This window comes from Drosophila obscura, unplaced genomic scaffold (genome assembly GCF_018151105.1).
Source record: "Drosophila obscura isolate BZ-5 IFL unplaced genomic scaffold, ASM1815110v1 contig_36, whole genome shotgun sequence".
Taxonomy (NCBI): Eukaryota; Metazoa; Arthropoda; class Insecta; order Diptera; family Drosophilidae; genus Drosophila; species Drosophila obscura.
Genome location: NW_024542824.1, coordinates 2,020,338 through 2,044,688, shown reverse-complemented (window position 1 = coordinate 2,044,688; position 24,351 = coordinate 2,020,338). Strand labels below are relative to the sequence as shown.

Here is a 24,351-nt window from a genome sequence, read left to right as displayed (position 1 = left end):
AATGGGATACAAGGAAGTGTTTTACAATGAATAAAGTTCTTTGTGTGACAAAACAAGGAAATCAAAGGTATCTGGGACAGACCATAGTTCTAGTTTTAGAGAGTTTTGATCTTAAAAAACTCTTAAAATCTCTTTCTGTGCATGAAGTTTACTCTAGCCGAACATTTGATCCATTCTTCATTTCATGACTTCCATGTTATTTTTATTTATTTTATTTTTGTAGTAAACAACGTTTTGGATTCGAATTCGTTTTTGTTTATCCGTCATATCATTTGGCACTGGCATTTCCCTGGCATTACCATTCCGAATAATAAATAAACAGAGTGTCAGATCTTAAATTCTCGCAGATCTTTTTCTCACTGATTCCCCCCTCTCGAAAGAAGACTCTTTTTACCGCTAAGCAGTTTGTTTTGGAATTTCTTCTTTCGTTTCTTTTTTCGTCTGTTTTTCATTGCAGCCCCCAAGACGTGCCCCTTTTTCAGGTCGAGTTTCGTTTCGAGAAAAAAATGCTTAAGCCGCATATTAATTTTATGTCCAATATACAATATTAACAAAAGGAAAACCAAGCAACATAAAAAGGCAATACATTTTGAAAAATAAAACGCCTTAGATCGGGTTTTTTCATTGATAAAAGTTTAATATTTTAAATGAGTTTCAAAAGAGCTTAAAACTTAAGAGAATTTTCTTACGTTTGCTTACGTTGCATGACATATTTTCTCTCTCTCCTTTCGGCTCTCTTCTCAAATCTCTCTCACAGTCTCTCCGCTCTTTTAGATCTTTGCACAACAGCTGTTAATTTTATGCAGAGAGTGAGAGAGAGCTTTTTCCCTTTCTGAAAGCTCCTTCGAGAAAAGTGCTGCCAGATTGTTTAAGAGTGCTCAGCTGATATTTTGGCGGATAATTTGAATTTATTTATTTAAATTTTTTATTAATGTTACTGAATGTCATCATCATTGGGGTGATTCTGTGCAGCATTGGCAGACCTTATTAATGACATATTAATATTATTTAATGAAAAATGGGAAATATAATTAATGGGGATATAAAGATTGTGTATTTGTTTTTTCATCAAATTTCTTCGTACAAACAGTGAGCAAAATAACAGAAAAATGTGTTGTTTCTCTGGAGTTTTACTTTCAGCTGTTATCTTTTCCGCATTTCTAGATTTTCCACTGGCCCACACCCACGAATGAATGTTCAATGAACCACTCATAGTGGGGCGTGTGTATGTGTTTTCTGTCACTCCATTCTGTGGCTGCGGCTCTGTTGCCGCCCAAATAACCTTTCGATTGCCCCAATTAAATATTAAATATATTGTATAATTATTGCCCATACGGGGTACGCTCCACTCCACTCGCACATCGAGACACGACGCCTTATCAAATGTCGCCCAATGTCGCCGTAGCCGAATGCAAACAAAAATACAACAGAGAGAAAACAACCTGCTATCGATGGATCCCCAGGGGCGTAGGGATCTGGAAAATATGAGGGGAATCTGTGAGTCACCCCCTACAGTGAAGCCTCTGTCTGGGGCTCCGATCAATGCACGCAACGAGCCATTAAGATAGAGACTTAAATGTATCTGTATCTTTTCCGAGAGTTTCCATTGGATTTTCCACTACGATTTGCATGCGAAATAATTGAATAATATTTTGATATTTACATGAAATCACGTCCCACGTGAAATTACTATTTGCATGTCTGTCTCTCTCTCTCTCGTTCCCCTTACCTGTCTCTGTCTCTATTTTTCTTCCTCTCTGTAGAGCTCTCCCCCTCTTTGTCCACCTCTTTAGTTGATAATATTTCCAGTTGCAGTCGTAACATTGTTTATTATAAATAAATCAGTTGCCCCTAAACGCTGCTTTTCGCATGACTGCAGCGCCATGAAGCAGCAGCAATCGATTGCATGGAACAGGCTTTTATGATTATAACAAATAAGGAAATAGAGAATAGGGAGTATAAAAAGAGAATAAAGAGAGCGGGAGAATGAAGCTATGGCTGTAGCGAAATCGGGGGTAAGATCATGTAATTTATAGAGTTTCATACCCTCAATAAATAATCCATTGTGTGCGTTCACCATAAAGAATGAATGTCGCTGTTGGTCCTACGATTTTTCTTGTGAAAATTGGTGTCAATTTTCCGCAGGCTATCAACACTGCGTATGCGTGATATTTTGCTTGAAAGCCAAATTCAATGAAATATGAGAATAAAGGCCATGGGTCTTAAATAGAGATATAAAATTCAAATAGGGTAAATAATGGTGCGATAAAAACAAGAAAAATAATTGGAATTAACAGGCTTATGGGTAGATGGAGTGATATAATATTAAATTTTAGTTTTTATTACTTTTTCTTTTGGTTTTAAATTAAAAACCCTGTAAATCGTTGCAACAATTAAGATGTCAACTGGCATATCCTTTAAATCACCAACGAAGTTAAATGGTGGCCCCCAAGCAGCCATCTGCGATCTCATAAATATGCAAGTAGGGTATCCATGGGATACCCCATGCCGATCCACGTTCAACAATGCGTGTGTGCCACTGGTTGCATGGAGGTTCTCCTAACGCTGTTGCTGCTGCTGCCCCGAAACACTTTTCATTCTACTTCGGTACTCCATACTCCTTTGCATGCTGTCGAGCAATTAGATTGTCAATGGAAATGCACTTTTGACATCACTGTGTATGTGGCGTATGTGTGCATGTACTTTTAGCCAACACTGTGTGCTGTGTGGCTACTATTATTATTTGGATTTAAACGATCTCTTGGCAGCAGCAAACGCACGAATCAGAGACCACCAGCCACAAGGCGTAAACTTCCAATGATCAAACAAGTGTTGGAGAGTGCGTGTATCTGTGTATGTGTGTGTACATGAGAGTATCTGTAGCTGTGTGTATCGTCTGAGTATCGTTTGTGTGTATTTCAACTGGTTTTTTTCTAAGCCAAATTGCGAGTTTTAATTTAAACGACAACCACACAAACGAACGAAACCGAAACGTCAGGCGAAAACGCTTCTGGGGTTCACTTCGATAACAAACAACGTTTGGAGCAGTCGCTGTCAACGCTGTCTCTCTCTCTGCCACAGTGAACGTTCGCTCTGCTCTGCCACAAACTACTATCGATAGCCGCCTCTTACGATCGTCGCCGGAACACACGCCAATTCCTCGATTCATTTCTCGAGCGACGCTCAAACGGTATACAACTGATCGGATCGAACTGATCGGAGAGTTTCCCCCAAGCGACGCCTCGACTCGACTGTCTCACCAATTAATTAAAGATACTCCGTATCCGTATCCAACAGATCGTTTCGTATCCACAGAATCGCGTATCGCGCGCGTGTGTGTCTGTGTGTGTGTGTGTGCAATCCTCTGGTGCTTTTTTTCTACCCCGTTTTGTGGTGTTCATTAAAAGTGCAAATTGTTTACGAGAATTTTGCTGCCTCTCGAAAGGTAATTTCCTTTTACGTTTCCCATCAGCGTCCCGTCCCAGGCGTGCAATTTTCCTTAATCGAGTGTGTGCGTGTGTGTGTGTGTTGTGTGTATGTGGTGTGTGTGTGGTGTGTGTGTGGTGTGTGTGTGGTGTGTGTGTGTAACGTTTTAATTAATGCCTGAAAGAAGCGAAGAAAGAAGTGAAGAAAAACCCAAAGAGAAGCGAAGAGTGACGACTCCTGCAGATGACAGTCATGTGACAGGCCACCAGGCATTCGAATGTATCTGCAAAATACTTCACGGATACCCAGTAGCCGACAACTGTCATAACGGATGATGAGGGGTTGGCAGGAGGATGGAGGCATCTTCTGTGGGGTCCATCAGCCATTGCTCCAATTGGTGCCCCCAAGAATGGTTGTGCGAGTGGGTTTCCTTTAAAGAGTTACAAATGTGGCAGACCGAGACCAGAGACATTTCATTAGATGGATGATCGTAGCTGGGAGGATCATTAAGGAATGCATTAACAACTTTATAAAGTCTGAGCACATGAATGATCTTTGAGGATAGCATTGAAACGTAGAAATTCGAGGGAAACTGAATGATTAAGGAATGCCTTTTACATCTCTATATCAGTATGCAGATGTCGAGATAAAATATAGTTATTATTCTTCTTATTCTTGTCTTCTCTCACATTTTCACTCATTATTTAAACATTTTTCATCAGAAAACTTTTTCATGACTTTTCATGACTGCCAAAAGGCAGTCAAAAACATATTATACGATTAGAACATGTTTTGGGTCATAAGCGGCTTGCTCAGAGGGTTTCTTGGTTAAGAGTGTTTATGGCTTAATAATTGTCTTGTTGAAAGCAACCCGAAATGTCAGCCGTTTGATGGATATCTAGAAAAAAGTTGGACTGTTGTAAGGATCGCAGAACCAGTCGACAGGCACTGCTGCGCGATTCGTTCCACGAATATTTTATAGATATTATGAAGTAAACATTTAGTTTTCTGCTATTTTTGTATAGGAATGTTGGGGCATAATTAGTTAGGGCTTGCATTTTTCCACGATTATTGTATGCAATGCATGACAAATATTTCCTTCTATTTTCAATGGAATAAACTTCTATATGCCCCTTAAAGACTGCTCCTAATGCATTCAAGGCATCCCCATTCACCTGCTGTCTTAACCCTTCCACAACCTTTGAGAAATCGCTTTAAATTCAAGTTAATTTCGAGACTGTCTCCAAAAAAAAAAAAAAAAAACACCAAAAGCCATTCCCGTTTCGTTTGGTTCCCGCTGTGCAAAGGTTTTAATTGATCGAACGTGCGTTTCATACCAAATTGCTTTGTGCATTCGCCAATTTTCGCCATAGAAACTGGCGTCAGAGTCGGGTATCGAATGTCTCCATGGGTATCCCATAGATAGAGATACTCGTGAAAGTACGAATACGAGCAGAATGAGCACACTTAATGCCCGAAACTAAACCAACTAAAAGACCAACTAAATGAACCAACGAAACGATCGAATGACTGTTTTCTGTCGCGTATCTGAATGTCTTTTTCGTGTTATCGGGCGATCAATTGCCTTCGGCGGAACCAGGGACCAGGGGCCAGGGGACGAGGTAGTCGCAGGCATAGCATAGCGATCGATCGATCAACGGACGTGTCGCTGGGACTAATGAACATTTGTAAAACCCAAAAAATAAGCGATAAATAAAACTACCAACCAAAAAAAGTAAAACTAAACCAAAGCAAAAAACTAAATCAACAAATTACACAGATATAAAAAAGATAACAAGTAAGGAATAGCTTTTATATTTCCTTGATGTTCGATCCATAGCTTACCCACTACTTTTGTGTATATGTCAGCAAAAGTGAGCAGCTCTTCCTTTCATTTCATATTCGTGTACTTTCTGCTTCTTTTCTTGCACCTTTTGGTTGGACACATTTTCGCCTAGAGTGCGATAAGAACTGCATTGCGATGAGATGCGATGGCGAGAAGCGATAATAATTTGTGAGTCGCAATTTATTGTTTTCTCTCTCTCTATCTCTCTCTCCCAAACCCTCTGGTTGGTGACAGCTTTGCTCCTTGCACGCACTCAGCAAATCTCGCCAATTTTTTGCTCTCCCTCTATCTGCTCTTCCCTTTATTCTTATTGTTGTTGCTGCGAGAGCAATTCCATTGCAGTAAAGGGCTTCACTCTCGCTCCACTCGGCACTCTCCGCAATTGTTTCGGTTCATAGGAAATAAAATACGGGAATAGGGTCCCGGTTGCTTGCTTATTCTGCTCTGTCTGTAATAGTCCAATCCAGATGAATACATTGAGAGACTGTTTAAAAACCCATCTACCCTTGCACTCCCTACACTACAGGGTATCGTGTCGTTACACAGTAACAAAATACTAATGAGCGATGATCTTAGGCCTCGACTTGAAGTAGATTTTGCGTAAAGCATTCGCTAATTTGCGTGCGGGGGTCACCATTTTGTGTTGCACGGGTCACGACGGGGTTTCGTCGCGGCGTTGTCAACGCTTGAAATTTCATAAGAATTTACGACGCAAGAATCGAGATGCAATGTTGAATTTTTATTACAATTTTATTGATTACAAAACACACAACACTGAAATGTTGAAAAACACACAGACACACACAGAAATAATGGAAAAAAATAACTCGAATAATTGCACGGAATCGAACGAGAAATGGAATTAAATTCCCCCAAAGACAATCAATTTGTGTGGAATATGTTTTGTAGTGAAGTGTAGGCGCTCTGAATTAAATCCGGACAATTCTTGTTTCAGTTTCGAGCATGAGGAAGCAACAATTAGGTATCTGTATCTGTGTGCCCCAATATGGCTGACATAACTCTCTCCCCTCAAATTGATGTCTCAATTCTCCTCTGTGTGTGGAGCGGAAAAGATATTCAGACGCTGACTAAACGCTTAATTATGTTTTAAATGATTCGAATGCGTACGGCATTTCTGGCATGCCCCCATGCCCCATGCCTGCCACTGCCCCATTATGTTGTTTGTTTAACATGATGTTGTCGGGGCGCTGTCTCCGCCTCAGAGCTGCTCCTCCTCTGGGACGCTCAGATTGACAGCTGGGACACTTGCCATGTGGGCTTTGGCTCCTCCGAAATGATCGTGAATGTCAGTTTTGATTAGCCAAATGACGATGGGAATGGAATGATGATGATGATTGCAATTTGCTGAAAAGCGAAAGAAATTTTGCCGCACAGATTTTAATATTTGCTTTTGGGAATTGATGTTGATGGATGGATGGACGGATGGATGTCAAAGATGATCAGCGATCAATGGCTTCCAATGCCTTTTTGAGATTTAAGTGAATTGGAAATTAATTTCCGATAGGATTTAATGGAGATAAACTTATTTAGCTATGGCTTAAATTATGACTATAAAAGGGATATCATTTTATTGGGAGCAATGTCTGATGAGTAATCCGAACAGAAACATACCAGGCGTACCAGGGAATACGAATTCTACTCTAAACTTGTTGCAAAACTGCCTTGAGACTGTATCTACAGGGAGTATCTACAACCTGTTACATCTATTCGAATGCTATCAGTGATCATAATGACACACTAATTGCGTGTATCTTTCAATCTTAAACGCCTTCGTGAGCTGCTGCTGTCAGGGATTTCTACTAGAAGTCACGCCGATGCACAGAGAATTTCCCTAAATGGGCAAAGCTTCAGATACATAATGCATATGTATATATGTATATATACGATGATTCTCTGGCATGAGTTTGATTTGGTTTTCTGTGGGGTGGGGTGTTATCAGTGGCGGCATGAATGAACTCACGATCGATGTTCGATGTTAATACCCTCACTCCCCAGCGGCCAAAAACCGAGTTGACATTCAACAAAATGCAGTCGTTTATAAATGTTTTCATAATACTAATTAAAAAAAAGAAAAAGGAGAGAGAAAGAGCGAGAGAGAGCGAACGAAGTAACCTGTTTGACAGCAGAGTTGCCATCAGAATCATTTAAATGATAATAAAAATATAAAATCATTTAAAATATTACGAAAGTCGACTGACTGTCTTTCGTTTGGTTTCCTTTTTTATTTATGGCCACGAGATGGAAACAAATTGCAATCGTAATTGCGCTTAAGTGGCAGCCCCCCGATCACGAGAGCGGCTGCCAGCAAATTCATTGACAGACAGATACAAAGATACAGATACATTTAAACGGGGGTACCCGTCAATTGTGTCTATAAATAAAACCGAAGCGTCTCTCTGTTCGTGGTTTCGGAATCTTCCATCAATTGTTTCAATTTGTTTTTTGTTTTCTTTCTGTTCTCCGAAGGAATAACTGTCACTGTCATTTTGGATTGGTGTGCGGATCGCGAGAATTGCATTTATAGAATTTTGCGGGTAATTACCCATCGATAATTGCCCGCATTTTGTGGGGTGGTATCCATCGTATCTCTTATCTTGTATCCCATAGCCGTATCCGTTCCACCGTTTTTTAGCACTCAATGTCGATTGTCCCGCCATTGTTTATGGAGTGCCCGGGCGCATACGAATCGTACATTAACATTAATCCCCTGTGCAATCATTAACAATGCTAATGTGCGTCTAAAACGATCGTTTGAAGATAATTTGCGGGGGTTCTCCACTCCACTGACACGCATCGATGAGCCCTAGCCCACAAGGTGAATGCTGAACGAATATGATGTTGGACAGGTTTCTAAACGGATCTTTATGCTTAAACTGTTCTGTTTTTTTATGTCTGGAAGGTGATCTTTATTTAGTGGTTTTTTTATAGCATTTTAACGTAATTCATAAAGCATTTTGTTCAATTTTGAGATGGGATAACAATAAATTTAAATCCAATGGCGAACTGAACAAATTGGGTTAACTATTGGGTTGCTACTTAATTGGGGGACTTTAACTGTACCTTTCCACTATGTGATCGCATAGCCGATGCTTCCTTGAGATCTTCCAAGCATCTTTGCTTTCAAACTGATCTTCCTCAACAGTCGTTTTCCTTTTCATTCGTGCTTCGGGCACTCCCCAGAATGATCTTCACCTTCGAAATTGAACTTGAATTTTGAAGACTAATCTTCAATCTTCCACATGCTATCACTCTTTGGATGCCATCCACTCATGATCCGCCCACTCATTAATGTTTTCGCTTATTATTCTATGCGCTTGTTCTTTCCCAAAACCTGCCACACTTGTTTATAGGGGCTTTTTGTTTTCCTTCTACTATAAGTAGTTTCTGTTTACAATGTACCCCAGACCATGTTTATATTTTAGACGGGTTTATTTTTGGATACTATACTTGGCCATTCCATTTGAATTATTGTCTGTCTTGAAACGTGTCTGGAAACAAAAGCACAGGCAAACAAACTAAAAGCGTTATGCCACTTTATCTATTTGATATTTTGGAATTATTTCTCTGCAGCGAAACTTACTTGAAGATACAAAATACGATTGGCAAGTGTTATCTCCATGGACTAAGGGCGTGTCGCTCACCCCCACCCCCCCAAAAAAATTAATGTAGAGGTTGTATAGCCAACAGAAATGATAAGCAAATGTGTGTCTGATATGGGAATTCTATGGGAAATTCAAGCTGAAGAAATGACAATGTGGGTCGCTTATTGAGAATTTCTTACCCCTGTTGGGTATTTTTTTCATTCAATCAAAGCATTCCGATTTTCATTGCTCAATCAGTTTAGCCGGTTTAGATTAAAGACTAGTTATGGATTAAAAAGATTAACTGTAGATTAGATTTAATAACCGATTGTGCTTTAGTAGGATTCAACTTAATCGTATTCTATTGATTGTTACTTAATTTAATCTCTCTTTTAAAATTATGTTCAACTAATTGTGTAAATATTCTCTTCTGATTTCAGGGCTTCATTTGCTACATTGAGCATCATTTCCGTGGCGGCTGTTGTGTCTGCAGGCCGCCTGGAGGATGCGTTTCTGCTTTGATAGGCTGTGCTTCGCAACCAAGCGGCCAGCCACAAATAACAATCGCAGCCAAAGCAGCAGCCCCAGCACAAATGAACCACAGTGCACCAGCAACAGCACCGCCGAGAGCCATAGCCATAGCCCACACAGCACCACAGATGCAGCAGCAGCAGCACCACCCCAGAAACAGCTACCACAGCCCATTGGTGGCGGAGGAGATCTATTCTATGCGGAATATCAGAAATTGAAGCCAGCGATAATCCATAGGGACTACAGGGATAAGCCACCGGACATCGGAGCGCCACAAAAAGAGGAGGAAGGAAATACCCAAAAGGAGACCCCACAATCTGGCATGCAATCCCAGACACCTACCATACAGACAGAGATACAGCAGACAGAGCTGCAGATACAACAGCTACACTCAGAAATACAGGCACATCTACAGCAGCAACAGCAACAAGAGCAGCGTCGCTATCGCCGTCATAGCAGTGCCGAAGATCGTAGGAAACCGAAGCACCACTCGAACCCGAAGATACTATCACCAGATTCCGATTCCGTCGACGATCCGAAGATCCGTAAAGCAGCCAGCATGCAGCAGGAGCCGAACGCCAACTATCAGTTCCAAACCGACTTGGGTCTGGTGAGCATCGTCCAGAACGCGGCCAATAACGCGAACAGCAACACTTACGGCGCGACAAGCAACAATAACAATAATAATAATAATCTGCTGGGCGGCGGCGGCGGCATCGTGACATTGCCCTCCGCTGGTAATAACCTTGGACTTTTGGGTCTCGAGCAGACGGCATCGGGTCTACGGCTGATACAAGCCCCACCGCCGCACTCCGATGTCCTCACCCACACGCTGATCTACGGCACACCGCCATCGGGGGCACAGCAGCTGCACACGGATCCCAGGAGTCTGTTGCATCAACAGGAGCTGCAGCTGCAGCAGCGCTACCAGCAGTTGCAACAGCTCCAGGCCCAAACGCAGGGACTCTACGCGAACACGGGCAGTCCCGTGCTCTACCACCAGCCGAGTCCGAGTGGGAATCCGGGAACGAGTCAACCGGTGGCCATACCCGGAGCCGCCAACTTTGCCGCCTGCAACTCGCCCACACAGCCACTGCCGCTGCCGCTGCCACTGCCTCATCCCTCATCGCTGGCCTTGGCGCAGGTGCAACAACAGATGCAGGGACTGCGGATATCCGGAGGCTGTGGCGCCCCCAGTCCCGGCTCGGCCACACCCTCGCCGGTGGGCATGGGCGAGCCGACGCTGATGATGAGCAACACGGCCGCTTATGTGGCTGCCACGCCACAGGAGGAGCGCTTCATACAGATCATCCAGGCCAAGGATCTCAAGATCCAGGAAATGCAGCGTGCTCTCCAGTTCAAGGACAACGAAATAGCGGAACTCAAATCCCATCTGGATAAATTCCAGAGCGTCTTCCCCTTCAGTCGCAGCAGTGCCGCCGGCGCGGGCGGATCCTCGGGCGGTGGCAGTGGCCCCAGCACGGCCACAGGTGCCACCCGCAAATCTGGACAGACCTTCCAGCGACAGCGTGCCCAAGGCATATCCGCAGAGCCACAGAGTGAATCTTCAGTGCTGCTGGAGCATGTCACATTTCGCAAATACGACAAAAATGAGCGGTAAGTGAGATTCCGGGAGGGAATTTTCAGTACTTTCCAGTAATTAGGTAATTAATTCCACCCATTGGACATACCCACCACCTCCCTCTTTGGGCCTTTGGGCCAAGGTTTTAAATTGATTAAGTGTATTAAATGCATTTTAATATAGACCATGGATGGTCAGTATTCTGATGAAAAAAAAAATGAGAGTTCACTGCTCTTTTTCTGTAATCTTCTCCCAAGAGATTAAAGCTCTTCATTGTAAAAATTTTTAAAACGAAATCATGCATTAAATTGCATCATTCCTTATTGAAATGGATCTTTGGAATCGAATAAATCAAATAAATCGATTAAACAAAATGCCCAAAGGTAGAACTAAATCACTTTCAATATGTTTTACTTTCATACAGCAGTGTTCATGAGGGACTTAATTCGCATTTAAATAAAGTATTCATTAGATCCAATAAATTAGAGAGAATAAAGTGAAGAAAAAAGTGTTGTTAATTCTGTTTCAATGGATAATTTAATACAATTCCATTGATATTCACACACTAATGCTACAAATTGATTGTGTTTGATTTTCCTAGATTGATTGCGTATGGAATGCACAACGTTTTGATCATTTTTGATTAGTTTTCGATCAATATTATTTTCTGTAACATGTTCAAATCAATGACAAATATATTTTTAGTGTTGCAATCCATCAATTCCGAAGATTCCAATGAGATTTATTGTTCAATATTCAGTATATTTTGTACTATGCTTGCTTTAAAATATATTTGGATACAAATTTACGTAGATTCGTCCCCTAATTGTCCGCTATATCTTCCTTTAGAATTTAGTAATATTAATTGCCAAATATGTTTTCCATTTGACTCTTTTGCCATTTGAATTTTGAATACTTTTCTACTGTACATATTTCTCCTTCTGATTCACTTGTTATTCATTCGCTTTGAAGCTCTGAAATCAGTTGAACCTCTAATCGCTCGCCACATAGATTAGCCATAGCCCTACATTATTTATAGTATTTATAAAGTAGTATATATATTTATAGAAATATGTATATACGGATGTGGCGATACGATAATGATCGCCATGGTCGAGGGGCGTCATCATGGCGATGATCTTAATCAAATATTGGGAGCAGCGCCCTGTCGCCTGTCGCTTGTCGCCTGCCGCCTGTGCCACAAAATGCGTTTATTAAAATTGAGTTTTGCTGACAGTCGTGGGCAACATTCGCAAGTTCACAAAGATTTCCCCACAGATTTCCCCAATCCCAAAGATCGCTGTGCCTATGGCTGTGGCCTTGGCCAGTGTCATCTTGCGCCATCGTCTTAACCCACAAGCAATACAGTATATGTCGTATATATTCACGAATATTCATGATATATTCTTTATGAATACTGTGGATATATGTATGTGGATGTAAATGAATTGTGGGTCCATAGAGAGACGATGCCAGTTGGCAACCAAATCACAGGCTACATTGCGTCATGTTCATCGTTTTGTGTACCCTTTGTATTTGCAGTGGTTCAGGGGTATGTTGAACGAGTATTTGTGTATAAAAACAGGCAGAAAAAAGGTTTTTTTTGGGCCATAAATCTTTGTATTATATAGATAAAGCCATGTACGTGAGACTTTATGTATGACAAATTGGTTCTTGGCAACAATAAGTGGAAATGGAGTCGTATACGGCACTTTGCGAGAGAGTCCAGTGAATTATTACTTAAGTTATAACTCTATCATGAGAAATGTTACTTTCCGAATAGTTTTTAAAAAATTTAATTCAATTTGGGATCCCATAATGTTCCTTTTTTACTACGATAAGTTGCTTTATCATATCTGTGGGAGCATCTGAATTAAAGGGTATTTTGTAGTCTGAATATGCGCACAGTTTTGCGCTTCTTATTCGGATATCTCTTGGTGGAATATTTTTTTTTAAGACACTTTTTTCATGCATGATATTTGTTCCAAATCTGCTGCCTGCAGTCTGATGCTGCTCGAAATATACCAAGAAATGGAAAAATTAGCCGATATATAAAATTAAATCTGTGAAAATGCGTGGGCTGTCGACTCTGCAGCTTTTTCACACATTTTGGCCAGTGTCTGTCCTCAGGTCTCGCATTCTCCCGTTTGTTCTGCCTGGAAGTCGTTGCTCTTGGCCAGATTTCATTCTCCCTCTCGTAAGAGATTTCCTCTATTTGTTTTTTTCTTGCCAAAACATAAAAAACAACGTAAATATTTATTCCTCTTGGGGATCGCAGTGTTAGAAAATTGCTTCCCAATTGCTCGCTCCTCTCTCTGCTATAATCCCCCTGCAGATCTGACTCTAAGTAATGCCGCAAATTTGTTCAAATCGGCCATTTTTATGGCCAAAACTGTTGACACAATCACACAAAAAATCGACCCGCGAATCCATGAAATTGCAATTCAAAGTTTGTCTCCCCCGGAATGGTGGAATGGTGGCATGTGTTCCATGGTTTGCATAGGTGGGGGAGTGGTGTGGTGTGGTGTGGCCACTCTATCTCTGACCAAAATCTATGCCGATGGCGGCGCGACGCATGCAACAGGACATTTTTTGACACTTGCGTGGCATAAATCACAAGCGCCGCAGGCCTGAGACTTTGCATTTCTGTGGCACAGTATGTGTGTGTCGCTTTCAACGGGGCCATCTAATAAATAATGCCACAAAATTGCATGAAAATTGCATTTGAATTGGAGTTGGAGTCGCGCGTAGAGTCACAAGTGGCGGGGGGTCGACTGAGAACTTGCTACATGCCCCCAATATACATATAGCAATAAAGTCACAAATTTCAAGATGAAAGATGGCCAAACATCGGAGTTTGTAGAGTCATAAAATTGGGTCTAGGAGTTGACGGAAAGATAGAAATTTGTAGATTAAACTGAGATTTTTAATGACTAGAAAACATGGCAAATAAAACAGTTTCATAATGTCTACAAATTTCTTCTTCTGCCAACGAAAGGTGTGATTTTTATTTCCCATACAAATTTGTCATCAAATTAGTACCTTATTAGTTCACACAGATAGACTCTAATGGACCCATTTAACACACAACACTCCCCGATTAGTATCTCTATCCAGCTCTGTATCTCTATATAAGTCCATTCTGGGAATAGCAGAAAAAAATATTGATTTTGTGTGAGCTATATGAGAATATATCAGAAGGGGGGTGTTAAAGGGGAGGGCAATGCATTACATACATTGCGATTGAGATGGATGTATTGACGGTAGATGGATAAATAAATAAATAAATAGACTGATTACCATAAATACCACTCTATAGGGGAGAATCTAAAGTGATCCTAATTAATTAATCCTCCCCAATAAACACTCTAAAAATGGATCACTTTCAGCTATCAATTTACTTATCACCTTATTTCTTCAGTCAATTTGTCAACCATTTTGGCTTTTGATTGCTGCCAAGTTGTCGTCTGTCTATAAGTCTCTCAGTCGTAGTCTCCTCCCAGAGACATGGCTTACAAGCCTTGATTGCCAGCAATCTTGGACCCGCAAACACCTCACACATTGCACAGATTATACGAATAGGTGGCCCCACCCAGAACCAGTCATAGACACAGCCGCAGCCACAGCCAGATCTCTGGTTGGATAATACATACAGTGCGGTGTCTGAATTTCCATTTACTCAATTCCCATAGCGAGACGCCACTTCATTTTATTGTCAACTGCTTTTAGCCGTCAAGTATTTGCAGCTTTAATTTGGTTGTCGCTAAATTGAATTGAACGCACCCGCAACAGACCTACAAAAAGATCTCTTGGGACTTTAGCTCCATTCTGTTGTTTCTTTTCTAAGGTGCAGCCTCTGGGCGAGAGGGTGCGTGCCTTGGCACACATTTCACAGATCAAATTTACGCACAAATATAGCCATATATAAATGGTTATAGCTTCCGACAATGGAGCGCAGCAGCCGCCACTGGTAGTGGAACTGGAACGCCGATCCGGCTCGTAGGTCTAATTGAAGCTATTAATTGTTTAGGCTCGTACTCGTACTCCTCTGTGGCACCACCACGCACCACACGAAGCTGTTGGTAATTGTGGTGCCGCGTGGTGGTGCACAAGGAAAGCCAATGATAATTTACGCATATAAAATGCCCCATGGGTGCACACCACTGCAGCACAGCAGCAGCAGCAGCAGCAGCAGCAGCACGACCCTCTACCTCTTTTCCTTCTTCTGTTTTTGGAGGACGAAACCCGTTTCTGTGGCTTTTTCTAGTGCGTGGAAATCTAATACCTTTTCCATGGATTTTTCTCTATATTGCAACAAGAAATGTTGCTTGTTGTCGCTTCCTAGACGCCGCCGCACTGCACCGCCGCTCGTGACTTGCGTATCGATTAGACACGGTCCACGATATTTTTTATATATTTTATGATATTTTATTATATTTTAATTGTAAGTCTTATGCGGAGTACCCAAAAAAAAAAAACGATACAGCGCTTGAATACCCGCCAAACAGGCGCCACAGGTGTCGCTTTGCTGTGCAGCATGGAGTGTCCCGCCCCACTCCCCACTCCCCACTACCTTTTCGAATGGCGAACTCATCATCAGATTTTGGGGCAAGCGGGTAGCTGGTTCTGCTGCAGCGGTTTTCTCCTGCCCCAAAACTGTCGCTATGGAACTCCCCAATTCGAGTCGTTGCCAAAAACGAAGCTTACAAATTGGCCCCAACCCCACATCGACGACAGGCTGTGCAACGCCTTCATCATTAACTCTCTGGCGGCACTGAGCAGCCGATTGCAACGTGTGGCAACATGGTGTTTTGTGCAGTGAACTTTTGGTGGTTAGATCCATCAGTCCAGCTATATTGGTGTTAATTCTATTTCGTTTGGTATTTTTATGAAATTTCTCTTATATGTAGATACATAATAGAGAAACATTTTTATGTAAAAAGTTTCTACAAATGTTCTGCATTCAATTTAATAGATACGTAGGTAGTATTTTTCTCTTGCATTGTTTTCTATGGTCTTGGCCTTAATTGCTCACCCAGCTGAGATCACTGGTCGGTCCTAGCCCTGGATATGCCTCCGTTTTCAGTGTACGTATTACTCTTTTCTGTGGTCTGGCCGGGGCCGCAAGTTGTCAAGTGCGCTGACAGATAAAGTCATTTGACATTTACAGGCATTGGCAACATGGCATGGCATGGCATGGACCCATGAGTCCATGAATCTGTGCGATGCCTACCCCCCCACTCCCTCATCATATCCCCCACTCCTCCCACTCTCCTGACTCTCTGGACTCTAACCGAAGTATACAATTTTCAAATTTGTATTAATTTCATATCGGTCGATTGCGCGCATGCCAATTTCCATCGCATCGGCGCAATTTTTGGTGGTACAACGGCGGCAACTTGTTGCATGGCTTGTAAGCTGGCAAACTGCTGGCACAAACTGGCAGATAAAACGATTTATATGTGTCGGCCTGAAAATTAATTGGACTTTTGCTCGTGCAGCTCATTTCATTGACAGTTTTGTGCCATTTTTAATAATCATAACTAATTGAATTTATATCTATCGCTTTTGATTGCAGCTCCCGTGATCTCATCAAGTCTGCCATTTTGGATAATGATTTCATGAAAAATCTGGATCTGTCGCAGATACGTGAAATTGTCGACTGCATGTATCCCGTTAAGTATCCAGCCAAGAATCTGATCATCAAGGAGGGAGATGTCGGCAGCATTGTGTATGTTATGGAAGGTGAGTAAACTAACTGGGAAACTGGGAAATAATGGCAAAAGAAAGAGGTTTTATTTTGACGTGTGGAAACTATACATTGTTATCTACATGCATTCTACATGGGTGTGTATTACTGTGACGCTAAAAAGTATGCAGTGTGTAATATTACATGACATATGACGTGAGCCCCAAAAGCAGGCAATGATATTCTGTTACTGCAGCTGCAATTGCATTCTCTCTCTTTCTATATCTCTGTATTTTGTCCCTTTTTTTTTACATTTCCAGTAGTAGTAGTATGTGTACTATTTGTACACATGTAAATATTATTGAGCCCTTGTAAATATAAGCTACAGAAATAATACGAAATTTTGTTCTAAATTCAGAGAATTAGTTCAGACGAGCCATACAAATTCCTTTTTGATATTTTGGATAGAATTTATTCAACATCAATTCTTACATTCCGCTTTTGCATACTCAACCAAGATCTTGCAACTCGTTGTGGCAGATAAGCAGTCAGCAGCTCAGCTCCTCTACACACGTGTGCCCAGGCCCAATTCTGGTTTGGGGCTGTGGCACACCCACACACCCACGCCGCAAGTGGAGAGAAGTTCAGCAAAATGTCAGTCTGTGACTCTTGAACAATGCCTTACGATGCCTTTCCTTTCATTTTTTTTTCCTTTTTCTAGTTTAATAGTTTTTGTTGTTGTTTTTTTTGCACGTTTCTGTGTCTCTTCACGAGTATTTCTGGGTGTGCTCTCTTGTGTCTACGACTCCAACAACTCCAACAACACCGGAGTCGTAGCTAATTGTTGTTTTAAATATTTGCACGTCAAGAGGCATTTGGACTGGGTCTTTGGCTTAGCTTTGGTTATGGGGGGGCGGCCTCCATTGGGGTTTTCTAGATTTATGTGTACATTTCGTGTTAATTTAGTTGAAGACTTAATTTAAGTACGGTACTAACATTTGCATTTTAATTGCAACAGCCAGGGGGCGGTATGGTGTGTACACGAAATTATGCACAAATAATTGTAATGTACAGAAAAATCATGTGCACTGGCGTTCCATCTTGCAAAAATGAAGATGGAGTTGCAGATGCAGAAGAGGAAGATGATGCTTCCTCAATATCATGCAACAATCTTCAGAGATTTTGCGCTTCCTTAACCTGAGCACTGATGTCCGCACTTGGATGCCGGCTGGGGCACACACACACACAGCCTGTAACCCGCTACTCGATGTGGGATATTCGGGGGAACAGATGTCACGGCATCTGTCTAGTCATATCATATGAGAGGAAAGGAGACATAGGCTATAGAGAGTGACACAGCTATGGAGAGTGTCGATCTCATTACACATGACCGAAAAGAAATATCACAAACATCAGCCAGCAGCAGCAGATGGGAAAAGATTCGCAAGCATCGGCCTTGTGGACTGTACAGATGCCCTGCAGCAGGAAATGGAACGCCTAAGTAGGAGATAACGTTGGAACGCTGAAAGTCTGTCTGATTAAAATAGTCCAAACAGAAGTCTATACTCGGCCATGATGTTTTGATTTCTGATTTATATTTAAACTAAATGCTGATTAGCAAACAAAACAATTTCAATGGAGGGGCGTGCTGGTCGGTGGTTAGACAACCTCCCCATACAAACGACGGTTGCGCTAATCTATAACTAAAAGGTCACTGGACTGGAGTGTGTGTGTCCGTAAATACATACGTGATTTTTCAGCATTTTTATTTAAAAATGTGTTACGTTTGACGGAAGATAGAGCATGGTGCAGCAGCGTACATGTGTGTCGATCATAGCCAACCAGTTCGGCCTGTACCCTACACCTTCGATTCCATTCCACACTTGCTTTTGCTCAGCGTTGTACCTGTGCATGTGTGTGTACACGTTTTTATGCGCTCTCTTTTGATCGGCGCTCTCTCTCTCTCTATCTCACCCACAAACAAAACAGAGCAGTGCGGCCCCAGGCAATATTAAATAAAAGGTAGGGCAGCGGGCCGATCTCTTACTCTCTCGATCAGATTCATGGCATTTTTGGTTTGTCTATCTCTCATTGCCCGACCTTTCATTAAATATATCTTGGCGCCAGCTGTGAGCTTCTATTGGGGCTGCTGTGTTATCTCTTTTTACTCTATCCCCATCTGTTGCTGTTGGAGCTCTCTCTCTTTTAACAGTTGGAATCACAACACTGCGGAGGAGTGCGTCATTCGTTCGGGGCAGCATAAGCGAAAACAACGTGAGAGCGCATGCGCGCTCGGCTGCAATTGCATTTCTGTACTTCGTGTTCGTGTTTCGTGCTCCGTTCGGCAGCTACATTTTTTTGCATACACGCTTCGTCGCGCGTTGAGTATTACAACAACAATAATCCACAAGAGTGCGACAGGGAGAGCGAGCCTTAAAGCAAAGTAAAAGACATAATAATACACATAATTATAAGCGAATGCCGAGTGCGGCATAGGCATAGTAATTCTCGAGATGCTTTTGGGCTATTTCCAACAATTACATAAACATTTCTGAAATAAACAATAATCTCCATTCCATGTGTGAACCCGGGTGGAGGAATCCGAGAGACAGACCGACCGCAGCCGAGATTCAGGTTCCTCCCAAGATTTCCCAAGAAATTCTCGACCAAAGCGAACGGAAAATAAAGTCTGAAAAGAAAGAGACGGTGAAAAAACAGCACAAATTAAAAGTGAAAGTGAATTGTTAACATTCGTACGACGCGGAGTGCATTAAGAAATCGAATTGACTAAACGTTTAGTTCAGTCCGGCTGCAGCTTCTGGTGTCTGACGCCCCCGTGGGCGTGGTGATCAGACCAAGACAGAGACAGAAACAGAAACAGAAACAGAGGCACAGTAGAGAATTGACACTCGGAGAAACAGTGGAAATCTTGGGGGATTTTGCTCGATTGATCAACAACAAACCAAACCGAAACCGAAAAGATCACTTGAAGAATTCCGGTTTGTGGTTTTTCATTGTTGTTGTTTTTGTCTTACTGTTGGCTGTAGTTGATTTTTATTGTTGCTGTTGTTGTTGCCCCGCTCCGTTGATTTGTGTATTTTTGTCGGTCATTGGTCTGAACAGAAAAAAAAATCTCAAAAAATTGTGTAGAAATACAGAAAATTATAAAGGTTTTTGGCCAAAACCGAATGCCAAATGTCGCACACCGACAGCCGACAGCCGACACCATGACAAACAAACCCCCAAAATGTAATACTCTTCTGGAAGATCGTGCAAGAATGTGGAAAATTATGTGGAGATTTGAGCCTCGGATAATGTTCATAGAAGACAGAGAGAGATAGGGAGAAATTTAATTGAAATGCGGAAAAGAATTTCAAATGAAATGCGATGGCGGAATGACTCTTGGAATTGGTATCAAAAATTAAAAAAAAAACATTAAATTAGAAATCGTGTGAAATCCGAGACCGAGCCGAGACGATCTTTATGCCCCCATCATCATCATCAGACAGAAACAAAGTCAGAAGCCAAAAGCCAAGAGACAAAGATGACAAAGAAATGATAGCGATGGAGAGGAGAGAGAGAGAGAGAGAGTGGGGAAGAGGTGGAAAGATCTGTGCTAATGTTACGCTGGAATCAAGCGCCACCACCTACCTATCCACCTTGTGGTGTGCCCCCCATTTGACTTCTTCTTCGGTATTCTGTTTGTGGGTCACCAATTCCCGAAGCACAGCTCATTTGTTTCTGAATCTAGATAGTTAGTAGAGGAACTAGACCGGTCTGCTGGGGTGCCGGGGGCACTCTCACTTTTAAGTATCTCGCAAAAGGCCAAGAGGCAAAGCCAGAGCCAGTGTCAGCTGCTGTCGGACAAGTTTTTAGCATTAAGCTTGAAAGAGGTCTCTACTACTGACATGCAAAACGCTGCTTTGCTCCGCTTCGGTGACTGGATTGAGTAATAGATGGAAAAGTGGAAAATTATGATCGCTCGAGGCAGGTAGAGGCAGATCATTAGGAAATCTTGACTGCAGGCTTGATCGAAATTGAACAAAATGATCATATTACCAAAAGTAATTACTAATTGGAAGAACCCCAATGGGTATACGGTAGCTAATAATGGGGGAAATATTTTTAATAATGGCATTTTACAAGAGCCCTGGGGTATTTCCCAGCTTATCAGCACAAAATGCTACTTAAAGATCAGTGATCTTTCCCCGACTTCCAGATCAGTGATCTTGTTCTATTATATTCTCTTTATAGATTCTGGGTACGTCAACCCAGCTCCAGGTTTGACAGCAGCTTTATTGCTGAAATTTAATTAGAAATAAAAATGAACAAAGAGCATCATTCGGAGATCTGATTGCGAAATCGATCTATGCAAAGTTTATTCAAATTCTGATTCTCTTTTCGCTTCCATCTTGTTTGACTACAATCTAAAGATCGTCACAAAAGATCTGCCCAATACAAAAAAAAAACCATAAATATTTGGCTAACTCACCCCCAATGCGCGCGGGGGCTCTCTGCATTTTGATAACTTTCTTTATAAGCCATGATTTGCATTAGCGATGGAGCTGAGCGAGCGGTGAAGCTTCAAATATTGTATATATTATAATTTACAAGCTAAAATTTCGTGTGTCGAAATATGAGGTTGAAATGTGACTAAGCCAATGGAATGTTTTGTGTGGTGTGTGTTTTGCTTTGTTGGCCTCAAAATGGATGTCAAAAAGGGCGAAGCAGAAACTTTAATTTCATGTAGATCGTATAATTACAAGCTTCCATTCCATGCTAAAGAAAAACTGAAACCAAAACTCGAACGGAATCTCGTCTGCTGCTGTCTGCCGTGCCCTTGGCCCACAAGCCACAAGTGTGTGACTAACTCTCTGGCTTTAATTGAAATACCAATGAGAGCCGAGCCGAGCCCTGCTCTGGGATTGGGATTGCGACTGAGACTGAGACTGTGGCCCGATGTCGGAAGGAGCACCGTTAACTCTATTTATAGCCAAATGTTAAAGACGTGGCTGTGTCTGTTGCTCGAGCAAATTCTTGTTTCCAAACCAACGATTCCAACGATTGTATTCAAATCAGCGAATCCGCGACTCTGGCGACTCCGGCGACTGGCTGACCTTCAATGCCAACACTCAAGCAACATTCATTATTCATTTGTACGCGAATTGTTGCCGTAGCCACAGACAGAGCCCACCAACCGACCAGAGGCTGTGTGCGTGGTGTTGCAAAACCCTCCGGCTCGTCTCGTCTGTCTGCAGTTTCCACTGTAGCTGTTGTTGCATGACGGCACTTCCGCATTCGAAAATGCCAGTGAACTCTGTGAACTTTGCACTTGAGGATATTTTTGGGGAGAAAATAGCTGCCTGCCTGCCTGCCACCTGGTCTCGCAAACATTCCATCGATTTGAAAGTTTTCTCCAAATTACGGAAATTGTTTGTTTGGCTGCCTCCTACTCGTGGCCATATACCATAATATCTCTTATTCATATATCTCTTATCTTGAAAGCCAAAGCACGCGTTTGATAAGACTTTCCTTCGGTTCTCTGGTTTCTCCCGTTGCTCCCTATCTATCTATAGTTTATGAGTGTCTCTGATGTCACAGCTAGGAACACATTAGGCAAATAAATGTCTAATATTTGCGTGCGTTCCCGAGAGAACACCTCTGCCATGACATGATCATCGCCGTGTGGTGTGTGTGCGCGGCCTTTTGTTTGCTCTCTGATTGATCATAATAATGGTTCACAAATGTTGTGGCTCCAGAGTCAAGGTGAATCGTTGTTTGTGTGTTCGGTGTTGTGTACTTCAGTGTTTGCGTTTCTTGTCGGTTCTTCTTTGGTGTTGTTCTTGTCAAAACATAACAATTAAACGTTGAAATTGGTTTGATTTTTTGGGCAGTAGATGGGGGATAGTATCTTTACTTGAATGATACTTTGACAAAGTATTTGGGAGTTATTTTGGGCTAATTGTAATAGAAAGATTTCACTCTCTCTAATTGGAGAGGGGCTGCAATATTTGACAGACTATCCGCATCGAAAACACACCCTCCTCCTGCTGCACTCATGAATGACTCACAATTGTGTTCATATTCAACCCACTTAAATTTCAAGATCATTTACGTCTGTTTTTCCCATCAATTAGCGTACAAAACGTCCATTTATCAGCGATCGTTTAAGCAATCTCCCGATTGTACCATGTAATTCCCTTTCAATTTCGAATGGTGCTCCACTTTCCAGGCCCAGTGGATACGAATATTTGTATTCGCATTCGCATTCGTCTGTAGGTCGCCAGACTACGTCACTTTTTGTTTGTTCAATGTTTATTTTGTCACTTCCTCTCCTCTCTGCGCACTCATTCGCGCACTTTCATTCATTCATTGGCTAATTTGTCGATGATTAAGCATTGAATGCATTCGCGCTCGCAGAAAAATCATTGGTGAATACTTTTGCACGATTCACTCATTCACACGCTGATTCAAATTGACCGAAAATTAATTTGCACTTGATAATTGCTATTATTTCTTTGTGGCTGCGCGGCGGCCATGTGGCTCCACTTTGATCGACGGGAAATCCTATTGGAAAACCGGTCAAGAGAGTGGGTTTTTTTGCGAGTACAGTGGGCACTATATGGGTGGAAAAGACAGCTTTGTTAAGGCAATCGAATGGATTTCATAGACTAAATTCAGTCTGAGGTTTGCAACTCATTTGATATATGGAATTTCCGCTCTAGAAAGCTATTCCAGCACCAGTTTTCCTTTAATTTTCAGAGTGTTGATTTGATGGAAAATATTTATTAGCGGACAGCTCCCTTGTGGCTGGCATTTTTCCTTTAGTTGGAGACATATTTCCATCCCAATTTAGTTGTAGACTCTCTCTCTCTCTCTCTATTGGGGTACAGCAGGTGTCCGGCCCAGAGAGAGCTATATAAAGTAGTACCTGTCTTTGAGCGATGGTCATGTATTGTACATATGCGTTAGCAAATCTCGAACTTGGTTTTTGGCCATAAAACCAAATCAATCCGCAAAAAAACGTGAGGCAACTCCAACATAAAGAAAAAAAAAACAAACATGGAAAGTTTTACAACATACAACAAAAAAAGCAACAACAAAAATAGCAACAAAAGCAATAACAAATAAATAAACTATTTAGCAATAAAAATAAAAGAAAAGCAAATACAATTAGTGGTGTGTCTGTCCCCTGTGCCCCCTTTAGGCCTCTGGAGGCGTCGCCGATCCATCGCCTGACTCGTCAAATATTCCATGCGCGAAATATCTTTTCGATTGTGTCTTGTGCTGTGGGTTATGCAAAAGATACAAATACACGCCCCAAAACATAAACTAAATTAAAGACAGAAACAGAAAAAAAAAAACACAAGGCACGTCCATCAACGTCGTCGTCAACATCGACTTCGTCATCATCGCTGGACAGTGAAATCTTTTTGTTTTGTTGGGAAGCCGCAGAGCGTTTCGTAATGAAAATCAAACATTATCCGGGAAAAGCGGTAGATGCCAGCCTCTCGCTGGAGGGCAGCAGTGCCATGGGGGCAATCTATGAAGCAAATTGGTTGCAGGCAGCGGCTCCACATCATCCCGCAGGCGGCACAACGACGACGACCCTCAGCCGCCAGGGCAGCAGCGCGGGGAGCAGCTTTCTCTTGGATGGCATCTCAGCGTTGAGCAA

The 24,351-nt window shown here is 42.0% G+C and overlaps 1 protein-coding gene across 2 annotated transcripts in view; it reads left to right on the top strand.

The window, feature by feature from the left end:
* The window catches only part of LOC111080800 (cGMP-dependent protein kinase, isozyme 2 forms cD4/T1/T3A/T3B), a 30,942-nt gene that overhangs the window by 1,705 nt on the left and 4,886 nt on the right, over positions 1–24,351 (top strand). Inside the window, exons 1-3 of one of the 2 annotated variants that reach the window (XM_022376637.2) lie at positions 3,198–3,445; positions 9,315–11,022; positions 16,566–16,732. In XM_022376637.2, the coding sequence (XP_022232329.2) occupies positions 9,380–11,022; positions 16,566–16,732 (1,810 nt within the window). In that variant the 5' untranslated portion in view covers positions 3,198–3,445; positions 9,315–9,379. Of the gene's footprint in view, positions 1–3,197; positions 3,446–9,314; positions 11,023–16,565; positions 16,733–24,351 lie in introns of those variants that run through there. The other variant, XM_022376630.2, reaches the window with a different exon arrangement.